Source organism: Dermacentor albipictus, chromosome 3 (genome assembly GCF_038994185.2).
Source record: "Dermacentor albipictus isolate Rhodes 1998 colony chromosome 3, USDA_Dalb.pri_finalv2, whole genome shotgun sequence".
In the NCBI taxonomy this organism is placed as follows: domain Eukaryota; kingdom Metazoa; phylum Arthropoda; class Arachnida; order Ixodida; family Ixodidae; genus Dermacentor; species Dermacentor albipictus.
Window position 1 is genome coordinate 164,860,020 of NC_091823.1, and position 17,679 is coordinate 164,877,698.

General features: G+C 43.3%; 1 protein-coding gene across 1 annotated transcript; it reads left to right on the top strand.

Moving 5' to 3' along the window:
* Nucleotides 1–9,796: 9,796 nt before the first annotated feature.
* On the top strand, nucleotides 9,797–11,356 carry LOC139057777 (uncharacterized). The gene has a single exon (XM_070536534.1). The coding sequence runs from the start codon at nucleotides 9,812–9,814 to the stop codon at nucleotides 11,354–11,356; it is 1,545 nt and encodes a 514-aa protein (XP_070392635.1). The 5' UTR covers nucleotides 9,797–9,811.
* The last annotated feature ends 6,323 nt before the right edge of the window (nucleotides 11,357–17,679 follow it).

Below are 17,679 nucleotides of genomic sequence, written 5' to 3' on the forward strand. Positions count from 1 at the left end.
TAATTTACTTGTACTTTGACAAACGCCAGAAATATACGAGTCTTCTTTTGGAAACGTTGGCTGCATTGACATTACCAGTTCAACTACTCGATTTCCTTGTCCATGTTGCGTGGTTAATAGTTTTATTGTTTATTTCCTAAACTTGAGATACGCATGCGTTTTTATTGTATTATTCTGTCGACAGTTTCTAGGAGCGTACGAGTCAAGGCTTACAGCCTTCGAAAATGGCTAGTGTGACGGTGACATTAATTTTTCTTTCATCATCAAAAAAATTGTATTAGCAGGTACATTCCGCTGAACAGCTGCATATGAAACCTATCCCAACGTTATAATTGCTGTGATAGCTCCCATAGGTCGCACTTGACCTTGCGAGATAATATTGCGGCAGATATCAGCAATCTACTCAATAATAATAGTTAAGCAACATCACTTTTACTAGGTTATCACCAATATTGCGCATTAGGTTCCGCGTTATTGGCTTTTCAATAAATGTCATTTTGCAGGCCTATAGCGATTTCAGCTCCTCAGGCATAAAACGAAGCAGCAATGGAGCTGACACCTGTCAGCCAGTTCAACAAAGCCTTCACCCACTCGCAGCCAATATAGGAATGTCAACGATTTGGTGGCCCCCCTTTCGTTTCTAAGAAATTCGACACAGTTTGACCCCTACTTTTCTTAAGCGGGGAGCTCGTTCTCACTTTGCGCTTGGTGTGCCAGTTGACAACACGTGTTTATTTTCAGAGCGAAGACGTCTTCACGGCAGACACGATGGAGAAGAATTTGCGCAAGATCCTTGCCATTTCGTACAAGCAGCAGCTAATGTCATCAAATCGTGGCAAAGTAAGCCTTCGTGTTAAGGTGTTTGTGAAGTGTATGGTGATAAACTCGAAGCAATACTGACGGCGCAGCAAGAGGAATATTCGGACAGCGACTCCTCTGACGACGGCATTGAGTCCGTTCTTGTTTGAAGATTGAGTTCCCCTACCGGAGGGGAAATATCAATAACGCCAGCTTTGTCAGAAAGCGAAGCACACTGCCTTAGCAGTGGCCATGCGTGCATAAGTATTCTCAAGGTTCTTAGTTATTTCTCTACTGTTTTCGACAGTATATAACCAGTGCCCCTAGTCTGCCCATATGTTATTCTCAAGCCACCCTACTTCCGTCCTTCTTTATTTCTTCACTATTAATTTCCTTCTACTTTGACAAACGCCAGAAATATACGAGTCCGCTTTTGGAAACGTTGGCTGCATTGACTTTACCAGTTCAACTACTCGATTTCCTTGTCCGTGTTGCGTGGTTAATAGTTTTATTTTTTATTTCCAAAACTTGAGATACGCATGCGTATTTATTGTATTATTCTGTCGAGAGTTTCTAGGAGCGTCAGAGTCAAGGCTTACAGCCTTCGAAAATGGCTAGTGTGACGGTGACACGAATTTTTCTTTCATCATCAAAAAAATTGTATTAGCAGGTACATTCCGCTGAACTGCTGCATATGAAACCTATCCCAACGTTATAATTGCTCTGATGGCTCCCATAGGTCGCACTTGACCTTGCGAGATAATATCGCCTCAGGTATCAGCAATCTACTCTATAAAAATAGTTAAGCAACATCACTTTTACTAGGTTATCACCAATATTGCGCGTTAGGTTCCGCGTTATTGGCATTTCAATAAATGTCATTTTGCAGGCCTATAGCGATTTCAGCTCCTCAGGCATAAAACGAAGCAGCAATGGAGCTGACACCTGTCAGCCACTTCAACAAAGCCTTCACCCACTCGCAGGCAACAAAGGAATGTGAACGATTTGCTGCCCCCCCTTTCCTTTCTAAGAAATTCGACACAGTTTGACCCCTACTTTTCATTAGCAGGGAGCTCGTTCTCACTTTGCGCTTGGTGTGCCAGTTGACAACACGTGTTTATTTTCAGAGCGAAGACGTCTTCACGGCAGACACGATGGAGAAGAATTTGCGCAAGATCCTTGCCATTTCGTACAAGCAGCAGCTAATGTCATCAAATCGTGGCAAAGTAAGCCTTCGTGTTAAGGTGTTTGTGAAGTGTATGGTGATAAACTCGAAGCAATACTGGCGGCGCAGCAAGAGGAATATTCGGACAGCGACTCCTCTGACGACGGCATTGAGTCCGTTCTTGTTTGAAGATTGAGTTCTCCTACCGGAGGGGAAATATCAATAACGCCAGCTTTGTCAGAAAGCGAAGCACACTGCCTTAGCAGCGGCCATGCGTGCATAAGTATTCTCAAGGTTCTTAGTTATTTCTCTACTGTTTTCGACAGTATATAACCAGTGCCCCTAGTCTGCCCATATGTTATTCTCAAGCCACCCTACTTCCGTCCTTCTTTATTTCTTCACTGTTAATTTCCTTCTACTTTGACAAACGCCAGAAATATACGAGTCCGCTTTTGGAAACGTTGGCTGCATTGACTTTACCAGTTCAACTACTCGATTTCCTTGTCCGTGTTGCGTGGTTAATAGTTTTATTTTTTATTTCCAAAACTTGAGATACGCATGCGTATTTATTGTATTATTCTGTCGAGAGTTTCTAGGAGCGTCAGAGTCAAGGCTTACAGCCTTCGAAAATGGCTAGTGTGACGGTGACACAAATTTTTCTTTCATCATCAAAAAAATTGTATTAGCAGGTACATTCCGCTGAACTGCTGCATATGAAACCTATCCCAACGTTATAATTGCTCTGATGGCTCCCATAGGTCGCACTTGACCTTGCGAGATAATATCGCCTCAGGTATCAGCAATCTACTCTATAAAAATAGTTAAGCAACATCACTTTTACTAGGTTATCACCAATATTGCGCATTAGGTTCCGCGTTATTGGCATTTCAATAAATGTCATTTTGCAGGCCTATAGCGATTTCAGCTCCTCAGGCATAAAACGAAGCAGCAATGGAGCTGACACCTGTCAGCCACTTCAACAAAGCCTTCACCCACTCGCAGGCAACAAAGGAATGTGAACGATTTGCTGCCCCCCCTTTCCTTTCTAAGAAATTCGACACAGTTTGACCCCAACTTTTCTTTAGCAGGGAGCTCGTTCTAACTTTGCGCTTGGTCTGCCAGCTGACAACACGTGTTTATTTTCAGAGCGAAGACGTCTTCACGGCAGACACGATGGAGAAGAATTTGCGCAAGATCCTTGCTATTTCGTACAAGAAGCAGCAGCTAATGTCATCAAATCGTGGCAAAGTAAGCCTTCGTGTTAAGGTGTTTGCGAAGTGTATGGTCGATAAACTCGAAGCAATACTGGCGGCGCAGCAAGAGGAATATTCGGACAGCGACTCCTCTGACGACGGCATTGAGTCCGTTCTTGTTTGAAGATTGAGTTCCCCTACCGGAGGGGAAATATCAATAACGCCAGCTTTGTCAGAAAGCGAAGCACACTGCCTTAGCAGCAGCCATGTGTGCATAAGTATTCTCAAGGTTCTTAGTTATTTCTCTACTGTTTTCGACAGAATATGTGACCAGTGCCCCTATTCTGCCCATATGTTATTTTTCAAGCCACCCTACTTGCGTCCTTCTTTATTTCTTCACTGTTACTTTCCTTGTACTTTGACAAACGCCAGAAATATACGAGTCCGCTTTTGGAAACGTTGGCTGCATTGACATTACCAGTTCAACTACTCGATTTCTATGTCCGTGTTGCGTGGTTAATAGTTTTATTGTTTATTTCCTAAACTTGAGATACGCATGCGTTTATATTGTATTATTCTGTCGAGAGTTTCTAGGAGCGTAAGTGTCAAGGCTTACAGCCTTCGAAAATGGCTAGTGTGACGGTGACATTAATTTTTTTTTCATCATCAAAAAAAATGTATTAGCAGGTACATTCCGCTGAACTGCTGCATATGAAACCTATCCCAACGTTATAATTGCTCTGATGGCTCCCATAGGTCGCACTTGACCTTGCGAGATAATATTGCGGCAGATATCAGCAATCTAATCTATAAAAATAGTTAAGCAACATCACTTTTACTAGATTATCGCCAATATTGCGCATTAGGTTCCGCGTTATTGGCATTTCAATAAATGTCATTTTGCAGGCCTATAGCAATTTCAGCTCCTCAGGCATAAAACGAAGCAGCAATGGAGCCGACACCTGTCAGCCACTTCAACAAAGCCTTCACCCACACGCAGGCAACAAAGGAATGTCAAGGATTTGCTGGCCCCCCTTTCCTTTCTAAGAAATTCGACACAGTTTGACCCCAACTTTTCTTTAGCAGGGAGCTCGTTCTCAGTTTGCGCTTGGTCTGCCAGCTGACAACACGTGTTTATTTTCAGAGCGAAGACGTCTTCACGGCAGACACGATGGAGAAGAATTTGCGTAAGATCCTTGCTATTTCGTACAAGAAGCAGCAGCTAATGTCATCAAATCGTGGCAAAGTAAGCCTTCGTGTTAAGGTGTTTGTGAAGTATATGGTCGATAGACTCGAAGCAATACTGGCGGCGCAGCAAGAGGAATATTCGGACAGCGATTCCTCTGACGACGGCATTGAGTCCGTTCTTGTTTGAAGATTGAGTTCCCCATCCGGAGGGGAAATATCAATAACGCCAGCTTTGTCAGAAAGCGAAGCACACTGCCTTAGCAGCGGCCATGCGTGCATAAGGGTTCTCAACGTTCTTAGTTATTTCTCTACTGTTTTCGACAGAATATGTGACCAGTGCCCCTATTCTACCCATATGTTATTTTCAAGCCACCCTACTTGGGTCCTTGCTTATTTCTTCACTGTTAATTTCCTTGTACTTTGACAAACGCCAGAAATATACGAGTCCGCTTTTGGAAACGTTGGCTGCATTGACATTACCAGTTCAACTACTCGATTTCCATATCCGTGTTGCGTGGTTAATAGCTTTATTGTTTATTTCGTAAACTTGAGATACGCATGCGTTTTTATTGTATTATTCTGTCGGCAGTTTCTAGGAGCGTAAGAGTCAAGGCTTACAGCCTTCGAAAATGGCTAGTGTGACGGTGACAATAATTTTTCTTTTATCATCAAAAAAAAATATATTAGCAGGTACATTCCGCTGAACTGCTGCATATGAAACCTATCCCTATCGTTATAATTGCTCTGATGGCTCCCATAGGTCGCACTTGACCTTGCGAGATAATATTGCGGCAGATATCAGCAATCTAATCTATAAAAATAGTTAAGCAACATCACTTTTACTAGATTATCACCAATATTGCGCATTAGGTTCCGCGTTATTGGCATTTCAATAAATGTCATTTTGCAGGCCTATAGCAATTTCAGCTCCTCAGGCATAAAACGAAGCAGCAATGGAGCTGACACCTGTCAGCCACTTCAACAAAGCCTTCACCCACACGCAGGCAACAAAGGAATGTGAACGATTTGCTGCCGCCCCTTTCCTTTCTAAGAAATTCGACGCAGTTTGAACCTTACGTTTCTTTAGGGGGGAGCTCGTTCTCACTTTGCGCTTGATCTGCCAACTGACAACACGTGTTTATTTTCAGAGCGAAGACGTCTTCACGGCAGGCACGATGGAGAAGAATTTGCGCAAGATCCTTGCTATTTCGTACAAGAAGCAGCAGCTAATCTCATCAAATCGAGGCAAAGTAAGCCTTCGTGTTAAGGTGTTTGTGAAGTGTATGGTCGACAAACTCGAAGCAATACTGGCGGCGCAGCAAGAGGAATATTCGGACAGCGATTCCTCTGACGACGGCATTGAGTCCGTTCTTGTTTGAAGATTGAGTTCCCCTTCCGGAGGGGAAATATGAATAACTCCAGCTTTGTCAGAAAGCGAAGCACACTGCCTTAGCAGCAGCCATGCGTGCATAAGTATTCTCAAGGTTCTTGGTTATTTCTCTACTGTTTTCGACAGAATATGTGACCAGTGCCCCTATTCTGCGCATATGTTATTTTCAAGCCACCCTACTTGCGTCCTTCTTTATTTCTTCACTGTTACTTTCCTTGTACTTTGACAAACGCCAGAAATATACGAGTCACTTTTGGAAACGTTGGCTGCATTGACATTACCAGTTAAACTACTCGATTTCCATGTCCGTGTTGCGTGGTTAATAGTTTTATTGTTTATTTCCTAAACTTGAGATACGCATGCGTTTTTATTGTTTTATTCTGTCGACAGTTTCTAAGAGCGTAAGAGTCAAGGCTTACAGCCTTCGAAAATGGCTAGTGTGACGGTGACATTAATTTTTCTTTTATCATAAAAAAAAATGTATTAGCAGGTACATTCCGCTTAACTGCTGCATATGAAACCTATCCCAACGTTATAATTGCTCTGATGGCTCCCATAGGTCGCACTTGACCTTGCGAGATAATATTGCGGCAGATATCAGCAATCTAATCTATAAAAATAGGTAAGCAACATCACTTTTACTAGGTTATCACCAATATTGCGCATTAGGTTCCGCGTTATTGGCATTTCAAGAAATGTCATTTTGCAGGCCTATAGCGATTTCAGCTCCTCAGGCATAAAACGAAGCAGCAATGGAGCTGACACCTGTCAGCCACTTCAACAAAGCCTTCACCCCCTCGCAGGCAACAAAGGAATGTGAACGATTTGCTGCCGCCCCTTTCCTTTCTAAGAAATTCGACACAGTTTGACCCCTACGTTTCTTTAGTGGGGAGCTCGTTCTCACTTTGCGCTTGGTCTGCCAACTGACAACACGTGTTTATTTTCAGAGCGAAGACGTCTTCACGGCAGACACGATGGAGAAGAATTTGCGCAAGATCCTTGCTATTTCGTACAAGAAGCAGCAGCTAATGTCATCAAATCGTGGCAAAGTAAGCCTTCGTGTTAAGGTGTTTGTGAAGTGTATGGTCGATAAACTCGAAGCAATACTGGCGGCGCAGCAAGAGGAATATTCGGACAGCGATTCCTCTGACGACGGCATTGAGTCTGTTCTTGTTTGAAGATTGAGTTCCCCTTCCGGAGGGGAAATATGAATAACTCCAGCTTTGTCAGAAAGCGAAGCACACTGCCTTAGCAGCAGCCATGCGTGCATAAGTATTCTCAAGGTTCTTAGTTATTTCTCTACTGTTTTCGACAGAATATTTGACCAGTGCCCCTATTCTGCGCATATGTTATTTTCAAGCCACCCTACTTGCGTCCTTCTTTATTTCTTCACTGTTACTTTCCTTGTACTTTGACAAACGCCAGAAATATACGAGTCCGCTTTTGGAAACGTTGGCTGCATTGACATTACCAGTTCAACTACTCGATTTCTATGTCCGTGTTGCGTGGTTAATAGTTTTATTGTTTATTTCCTAAATTTGAGGTACGCATGCGCTTTTATTGTATTATTCTGTCGACAGTTTCTAGGAGCGTAAGAGTCAAGGCTTACAGCCTTCGAAAATGGCTAGTGTGACGGTGACATTAATTTTTCTTTCATCATCAAAAAAAAATGTATTAGCAGGTACATACCGCTGAACTGCTGCATATGAAACCTATCCCAACGTTATAATTGCTCTGATGGCTCCCATAGGTCGCACTTGACCTTGCGAGATAATATTGCGGCAGATATCAGCAATCTAATCTATAAAAATAGGTAAGCAACATCACTTTTACTAGATTATCGCCAATATTGCGCATTAGGTTCCGCGTTATTGGCATTTCAAGAAATGTCATTTTGCAGGCCTATAGCGATTTCAGCTCCTCAGGCATAAAACGAAGCAGCAATGGAGCCGACACCTGTCAGCCACTTCAAAAAAGCCTTCACCCACTCGCAGGCAACAAAGGAATGTCAACGATTTGCTGGCCCCCCTTTCCTTTCTAAGAAATTCGACACAGTTTGACCCCAACTTTTCTTTAGCAGGGAGCTCGTTCTCACTTTGCGCTTGGTCTGCCAGCTGACAACACGTGTTTATTTTCAGAGCGAAGACGTCTTCACGGCAGATACGATGGAGAAGAATTTGCGTAATATCCTTGCTATTTCGTACAAGAAGCAGCAGCTAATGTCATCAAATCGTGGCAAAGTAAGCCTTCGTGTTAAGGTGTTTGTGAAGTGTATGGTCGATAAACTCGAAGCAATACTGGCGGCGCAGCAAGAGGAATATTCGGACAGCGATTCCTCTGACGACGGCATTGAGTCCGTTCTTGTTTGAAGATTGAGTTCCCCTTCCGGAGAAGAAATATGAATAACGCCAGCTTTGTCAGAAAGCGAAGCACACTGCCTTAGCAGCAGCCATGCGTGCATAAGTATTCTCAAGGTTCTTAGTTATTTCTCTACTGTTTTCGACAGAATATGTGACCAGTGCCCCTATTCTGCCCTTATGTTATTTTCAAGCCACCCTACTTGCGTGCTTCTTTATTTCTTCACTGTTAATTTCCTTGTACTTTGACAAACGCCAGAAATATACGAATCCGCTTCTGGAAACGTTGGCTGCATTGACATTACCAGTTCAACTACTCGATTTCCATGTCCGTGTTGCGTGGTTAATAGCTTTATTGTTTATTTCGTAAACTTGAGATACACATGCGTTTTTATTGTATTATTCTGTCGGCAGTTTCTAGGAGCGTACGAGTCAGGGCATACAGCCTTCGAAAATGGCTAGTGTGACGGTGACACGAATTTTTCTTTCATCATCAAAAAAATTGTATTAGCAGGTACATTCCGCTGAGCAGCTGCTTATGAAACCTATCCCAACGTTATAATTGCTGTGATAGCTCCCATAGGTCGCACTTGACCTTGCGAGATAATATTGCGGCAGATATCAGCAATCTACTCTATAAAAATAGTTAAGCAACATCACTTATACTAGGTTATCACCAATATTGCGCATTAGGTTCCGCGTTATTGGCATTTCAAGAAATGTCATTTTGCAGGCCTATAGCGATTTCAGCTCCTCAGGCATAAAACGAAGCAGCAATGGAGCCGACACCTGTCAGCCACTTCAAAAAAGCCTTCACCCACTCGCAGGCAACAAAGGAATGTCAACGATTTGCTGGCCCCCCTTTCCTTTCTAAGAAATTCGACACAGTTTGACCCCAACTTTTCTTTAGCAGGGAGCTCGTTCTCACTTTGCGCTTGGTCTGCCAGCTGACAACACGTGTTTATTTTCAGAGCGAAGACGTCTTCACGGCAGATACGATGGAGAAGAATTTGCGTAATATCCTTGCTATTTCGTACAAGAAGCAGCAGCTAATGTCATCAAATCGTGGCAAAGTAAGCCTTCGTGTTAAGGTGTTTGTGAAGTGTATGGTCGATAAACTCGAAGCAATACTGGCGGCGCAGCAAGAGGAATATTCGGACAGCGATTCCTCTGACGACGGCATTGAGTCCGTTCTTGTTTGAAGATTGAGTTCCCCTTCCGGAGAAGAAATATGAATAACGCCAGCTTTGTCAGAAAGCGAAGCACACTGCCTTAGCAGCAGCCATGCGTGCATAAGTATTCTCAAGGTTCTTAGTTATTTCTCTACTGTTTTCGACAGAATATGTGACCAGTGCCCCTATTCTGCCCATATGTTATTTTCAAGCCACCCTACTTGCGTCCTTCTTTATTTCTTCACTGTTACTTTCCTTGTACTTTGACAAACGCCAGAAATATACGAGTCCGCTTTTGGAAACGTTGGCTGCATTGACATTACCAGTTCAACTACTCGATTTCCATGTCCGTGCTGCGTGGTTAATAGCTTTATTGTTTATTTCGTAAACTTGAGATACGCATGCGTTTTTATTGTATTATTCTGTCGGCAGTTTCTAGGAGCGTACGAGTCAGGGCATACAGCCTTCGAAAATGGCTAGTGTGACGGTGACACGAATTTTTCTTTCATCATCAAAAAAGTGGTGGACACGGCAGCACCGCCGTGACGATGTCGCCTGACGTGCCGCTGTTCATGCAGGTTCTCTGCGCATGCCTTAGTCTCATCGCTGGAGGCGCTGCGAAACCCTTCGACGCTGGAAACATCATGCTTCGCTACGATGCTGGCCTGCCGCGACACTTCTGCGGGGGCGGATACTTCGGCCAGTCTGCTGACCTCACCAGTATTCAGGCGCATCGACACGTGGATGGTCTTTTCGACTCACCAACTGGGGGCACGATGACGTCAGGACGCATGCCCAGAAGGGATCAGCTGTATGCTATAAAAGCATACCCTTCGCCTACCAGCTTCAGTGGACACGGCAGCACCGCCGTGACGATGTCGCCTGACGTGCCGCTGTTCATGCAGGTTCTCTGCGCATGCCTTAGTCTCATCGCTGGAGGCGCTGCGAAACCCTTCGACGCTGGAAACATCATGCTTCGCTACGATGCTGGCCTGCCGCGACACTTCTGCGGGGGCGGATACTTCGGCCAGTCTGCTGACCTCACCAGTATCCAGGCGCATCGACACGTGGATGGTCTTTTCGACTCACCAACTGGGGGCACGATGACGTCAGGACGCATGCCCAGAAGGGATCAGCTGTATGCTATAAAAGCATACCCTTCGCCTACCAGCTTCAGTGGACACGGCAGCACCGCCGTGACGATGTCGCCTGACGTGCCGCTGTTCATGCTGGTTGGTGACCGAAAAAATGGCTTCCGTAGTGATGTTCTTGGTCTTATAGTGCTGCCGTGTCCGCAGGCTGTCGTTGACTCTATATGCGACTGTTTTTCTATTGCGGCCCTGTTGTTGAGTCTCTCTGGGGACGTGGAGGAAAATCCAGGTCCATTAACAGAAGTAACGTGCAGGGAAATGCTCCAAAACCAGAAAGACATTTTGTCTAAACTCACTGCGGTTCAAGACAAGCAAGACTCGTTTGAAACAAGAATTTTAGACATGCAGAACCGGATTCTTCTTATTGAGAGTAAGGTACAAAGCTTAGACGAGACTCAGAACAGGCTCGCAACTCTTGAGGGAATTGTAGCTGACCACAGCGTTGATACATCTACTCTGGTAAAACATCTGGATGATCTGGATAATCGTTCACGACGAAATAATCTTATCATTAGAGGAATTAAAGAAGATGACCACGAAAATGAAGAGACCCTATTAAGCAAAGTAAAGGACGAAATCTTCAGCGCTACTCTGAAAGTGAATGTATCTTCTATTGAACGAATTCATAGGTTAGGCAGGAGGATTTCTGGTAGAACTCGACCAGTTATCCTGAGGGTGGCAGACTATAGGGATAAAATGACAGTTTTGCGGAACTGCACAAAACTGAGAGACACAGATTACAGCGTAAGCGAAGATTTCTCTAAAAGAGTGCAGAGAATAAGAAAAAAGCTATGGGCCTCGGCGAGTGAGGAGAAGAAGGCAGGAAAGAAGGTAAAGCTGCTTTTTGATAAATTAAAAGTAAACAATACGCTCTACAGCTGGAATGAAGAACGTGAGGAAAGGTGCAAACTGCGTACTGATGCAGGAGCATGTGATAATTGACGCATGCAGGGCCAACATGCTGGTTTCAAAATAATCAACGTAAATGCAAGAAGCCTGATAAACAAAGCGCATGCGCTTGAAGCTCTAGTTATTGATCACGCTCCTGACATTGCTCTAATCACTGAAACCTGGTTGCATAAAAATATAATCGATAGCGAAATCGCGCCACCCGGATATTCGCTGGTTAGGAGGGATCGAGATGGAAGAGGCGGAGGCGTGGCCATTTTGGTGAAACGAAATATCATGTTTTCCACTTTAGAAGTACCAGGAAATATTGAGGCTGTATGGATTACTACAAAATTGAATAATCGCACTGTATTCATCGGAGCGGTATACAGGCCTCCGAACTCCCCAGTAGAACAGATTATGCTGCTAAGAGAATTCATGGAAACGCACGTGAAAGAGCAAGATAGCGTACTGTTACTAGGTGATTTTAATCTCCCTGCTATTGATTGGGATTCATATGTAGTCGGTGACACAGATGTTACATCTTCTGAGTTGTTCTTGGATTTATTATATTCATACAATTTAACCCAGCTTGTTAACCAATATACTAGGGAGTGTGCAACAAGGTCATCTGTACTTGATCTTATACTAATCTCAAATGCTTTGACACCGCATGTGATTGACTGTCTTGTTGATGAAGGGCTATCTGACCACAAAATGGTTATTCTGTCCATGAACATGTCATCGTACCCTTTGCACCAGGATTCAAGCATCCAATATCTAAACTTTCAAGCAGCTGATGATGTTAGTGTCTTGGATTACCTTGAAAGGTCGTTTGATAACTTTGTGTCTGTTTATGAATCCAATGGTGGCACTGACGATCTCTGGGACTTTTTTTCCAAGGTTACGATGCATTGCATTACGCGATTTATCCCTATAGGCGTCAAAAAATGTAAACGAAATAACCCATGGATTACAAGGGAAATAATACATGTCAAACGGAGGATAAAAAGGAAACGAAAAGCTTGTTGTCGAGATCCTAGCACCCAAAACAAGACTTTGCTTCATAACATGAAGCTCGACTTAAACCGTCTGATTAAGGAATCCAAGGAGAGATTCTTTAATGTAACACTGAAAAATTTCCTTCATAACGCACCTACTAAATTTTGGAGATATGTGAACCCTTCTAAAAAACAACACAAAGACGAGGATGAAAGGATTAACCAAGAACGTACAGAAAATTTCAATTCCTTTTTTTCCTCCGTGTTCACCAATGATGATGGCACACTTCCGTACTTTCGTGACACCTCTGACCGCCCTTCAGCATCTGACCTTCTCATCAACGAGGCAGGAGTCCTGAACCTTCTTCTGCGCATTAACATTAAGAAATCCCCCGGCCCCGATGGCATCCCGAATGAGTTCCTATATAGGTATGCTCCATGGGTTGCTAAATATCTTACCATAGTCTTTCAATCTTCACTCACCCAGGGAACATTTCCTACAGCCTGGAAGCAAGCTAAAATAATTCCAGTTCACAAAAGTGGGAGCACATCTGAGGTAGGAAACTACAGGCCTATTTCTCTTACGAGTACCTGCTCCAAGCTACTTGAGCATATAGTTTGTAAACATCTGTCAAATTACCTAGAAGCTTACGAGTTATTATCACCAGCACAACATGGTTTTCGCAAGAGGTTGTCTACAATAACGCAGCTTGTTCAAACCGTTCACGATCTTTCACAAACTTTAAATTGCCGAGGACAGGTCGACCTAATTTTTTTTAGACTTCGCCAAAGCGTTCGACAAAGTATCACATCCTAAACTCCTCTTAAAAACGAATGAAATATTTAGAAATCCAAATATTACTAAGTGGCTTAAATCCTACCTTCAGTCTCGTGAGCAGTATGTTGAAATAAACAAAATTAAATCCATGCCCAAACCAGTTTTGTCTGGAGTACCCCAAGGCAGTGTCCTGGGTCCCCTTTTATTTCTTATATTTATTAATGATTTGCCTTCCGATATAACTGTTCCACTAAGGTTGTTTGCAGACGACTGCGTCATATACAATAGGATCGGATCTTTAAGTGACCAGTTAGAACTTAATAACAATTTAAAAAGAATATTAAAATGGTGTAATGAATGGCAAATGTCACTGAACCCAGTAAAATCAGTTTGTATGACCATAACAAGAAAGAAGGTGCCCTTGTGGTACAAATACAGCATAGGTCCACAGGAACTAAAAAGAGTAACAGAATATAAATATCTAGGACTAATATTTACTCAAGATTTGAGATGGAATGCGCATATCAATCAAGTATGTAGCAGAGCAAATAAAGTCTTATGGGGTCTCAGGCGAAGACTGTACAGCGCAACGCCTGAAGTGAAAAGCTTGGCATATAAAGTATTAGTAAGGCCAATTATTGAATACGCTAACATTGTATGGGACCCACACACTGTAACCAACCGTCATAAATTGGACAGAGTTCAACGACTCGCCTCCAGATTCATATTTAATAAGTATCGGCGCGTGCACTCTCCTACAGAACTATGCAGACGTGCAAACCTCCCCGCTTTAGAACTAAGGACTAAGTTTGACCGGCTGAAATTTTTCTACCTAATTGTTCATAACCAGGTTAAACTTAATTTCACTGATTTCAGTATAATTTCACCAGATCAACGCTCCAGACACAAGCACAGTTTATACATACACCCGCCAGTTACTCGGAATGATATATTCAAGTATAGTTTCTTTCCTAGGGCAATCAAGGAATGGAACGAATTACCCAATCCACTTGTCACATGTTCCTCTGTCAGTGCTTTTACTGCTGGTTTAGAGAATCTTATTTTTCCGGATATGACTGCCTCATAGCATTTGTTTCTGATGCGCATATTACGAGTTTTTTGTCTTTGATCACTGCATGTCACTTTTTACAGATACTGCTAATGTATTGTTCTTTGTTCAACATGTACCGATATTTTGTATATGTGTTGTATTTCTATCCACTCCTGTAATGGTCCATCCTTGGACTGACAGTATAAATAAACAAACAAACAACAAACAAATTGTATTAGCAGGTACATTCCGCTGAACAGCTGCATATGAAACCTATCCCAACGTTATAATTGCTGTGATAGCTCCCATAGGTCGCACAAGACCTTGCGAGATAATATCGCGGCAGATATCAGCAATCTACTCTATAAAAATAGTTAAGCAACATCACTTTTACTAGATTATCACCAATATTGCGCATTAGGTTGCGCGTTATTGGCATTTCAAGAAATGTCATTTTGCAGGCCTATAGCGATTTCAGCTCCTCAGGCATAAAACGAAGCAGCAATGGAGCCGACACCTGTCAGCCACTTCAACAAAGCCTTCACCTACACGCAGGCAACAAAGGAATGTCAACGATTTGCTGGCCCCCCTTTCCTTTCTAAGAAATTCGACACAGTTTGACCCCAACTTTTCTTTAGCAGGGAGCTCGTTCTCTCTTTGCGCTTGGTCTGCCAGCTGACAACACGTGTTTATTTTCAGAGCGAAGACGTCTTCACGGCAGACACGATGGAGAAGAATTTGCGTAAGATCCTTGCTATTTCGTACAAGAAGCAGCAGCTAATGTCATCAAATCGTGGCAAAGTAAGCCTTCGTGTTAAGGTGTTTGTGAAGTGTATGGTCGATAGACTCGAAGCAATACTGGCGGCGCAGCAAGAGGAATATTCGGACAGCGATTCCTCTGACGACGGCATTGAGTCCGTTCTTGTTTGAAGATTGAGTTCCCCTTCCGGAGGGGAAATATCAATAACGCCAGCTTTGTCAGAAAGCGAAGCACACTGCCTTAGCAGCGGCCATGCGTGCATAAGTATTCTCAAGGTTCTTAGTTATTTCTCTACTGTTTTCGACAGAATATGTGACCAGTGCCCCTATTCTGCCCATATGTTATTTTCAAGCCACCCTATTTGCGTCCTTCTTTATTTCTTCACTATTAATTTCCTTCTACTTTGACAAACGCCAGAAATATACGAGTCCGCTTTTGGAAACGTTGGCTTCATTGACATTACCAGTTCAACTACTCGATTTCCATGTCCGTGTTGCGTGGTTAATAGCTTTATTGTTTATTTCGTAAACTTGAGATACGCATGCGTTTTTATTGTATTATTCTGTCGACAGTTTCTAGGAGCGTAAGAGTCAAGGCTTACAGCCTTCGAAAATGGCTAGTGTGACGGTGACATTTATTTTTCTTTCATCTTAAAAAAAACTGTATTATCAGGTACATTCCGCAGAACTGCTGCATACGGGGTTTGTGATGTGTATGGTCGATAAACTCGAAGCAATACTGGCGGCGCAGCAAGAGGAATATTCGGACAGCGATTCCTCTGACGATGGCATTGAGTCCGTTCTTGTTTGAAGATTGAGTTCCCCTTCCGGAGGGGAAATATGAATAACGCCAGCTTTGTCAGAAAGCGAAGCACACTGCCTTAGCAGCAGCCATGCGTGCATAAGTATTCTCAAGGTTCTTTGTTATTTCTCTACTGTTTTCGACAGAATATGTGACCAGTGCCCCTATTCTGCCCATATGTTATTTTCAAGCCACCCTACTTGCGTCCTTCTTTATTTTTTCACTGTTAATTTCCTTGTACTTTGACAAACGCCAGAAATATACGAGTCCGCTTCTGGAAACGTTGGCTGCATTGACATTACCAGTTCAACTACTCGATTTCCATGTCCGTGTTGCGTGGTTAATATCTTTATTGTTTATTTCGTAAACTTGAGATACGCATGCGTTTTTATTGTATTATTCTGTCGGCAGATTCTAGGAGCGTACGAGTCAGGGCATACAGCCTTCGAAAATGGCTAGTGTGACGGTGAAACGAATTTTTCTTTCATCATCAAAAAAATTGTATTAGCAGGTACATTCCGCTGAACAGCTGCATATGAAACCTATCCCAACGTTATAATTGCTGTGATAGCTCCCATAGGTCGCACTTGACCTTGCGAGATAATATCGCGGCAGATATCAGCAATCTAATCTATAAAAATAGTTAAGCAACATCACTTTTACTAGATTATCACCAATATTGCGCATTAGGTTCCGCGTTATTGGCATTTCAAGAAATGTCATTTTGCAGGCCTATAGCGATTTCAGCTCCTCAGGCATAAAACGAAGCAGCAATGGAGCTGACACCTGTCAGCCACTTCAACAAAGCCTTCACCCACTCGCAGGCAATAAAGGAATGTGAACGATTTGCTGCCGCCCCTTTCCTTTCTAAGAAATTCGACACAGTTTGAACCCTACGTTTCTTTAGTGGGGAGCTCGTTCTCACTTTGCGCTTGGTCTGCCAACTGACAACACGTGTTTATTTTCAGAGCGAAGACGTCTTCACGGCAGACACGATGGAGAAGAATTTGCGCAAGATCCTTGCTATTTCGTACAAGAAGCAGCAGCTAATGTCATCAAATCGTGGCAAAGTAAGCCTTCGTGTTAAGGTGTTTGTGAAGTGTATGGTCGATAAACTCGAAGCAATACTGGCGGCGCAGCAAGAGGAATATTCGGACAGCGATTCCTCTGACGACGGAATTGAGTCCGTTCTTGTTTGAAGATTGAGTTCCCCTTCCGGAGGTGAAATATGAATAACTCCAGCTTTGTCAGAAAGCGAAGCACACTGCCTTAGCAGCAGCCATGCGTGCATAAGTATTCTCAAGGTTCATGGTTATTTCTCTACTGTTTTCGACAGAATATGTGACCAGTGCCCCTATTCTGCGCATATGTTATTTTCAAGCCACCCTAGTGGCGTTCTTCTTTATTTCTTCACTGTTACTTTCCTTGTACTTTGACAAACGCCAGAAATATACGAGTCCGCTTTTGGAAACGTTGGCTGCATTGACATTACCAGTTCAACTACTCGATTTCTATGTCCGTGTTGCGTGGTTAATAGTTTTATTGTTTATTTCCTAAATTTGAGATACGCATGCGCTTTTATTGTATTATTCTGTCGACAGTTTCTAGGAGCGTAAGAGTCAAGGCTTACAGCCTTCGAAAATGGCTAGTGTGACGGTGACACGAATTTTTCTTTCAACATCAAAAAAATGGCTGTGGCTTAGGTAAGGTTAAGCCCAGGATGCGAAGCATACTAGCCTTCATTTTAGTTGTTGAACCACTGTTTAGCCTGGTGAACTGCTGTTGCTTGGCTATATTTGGTTCGGCTAGACGAAGAAACAACTCATGCACTACTGCTTCGCCTTCAAGAGTGGAACGCGACAGCGTTCCCGTCGACCCGCCAAGGGGTGTAAGACAATGGGCTGCAGGGCAGCGACTACGCGCCCCGCATTGGACGCGGTGAGCGTCGAGCAAAGCAGCGTTCGGCGCGGCAACGAAATGTGCGCC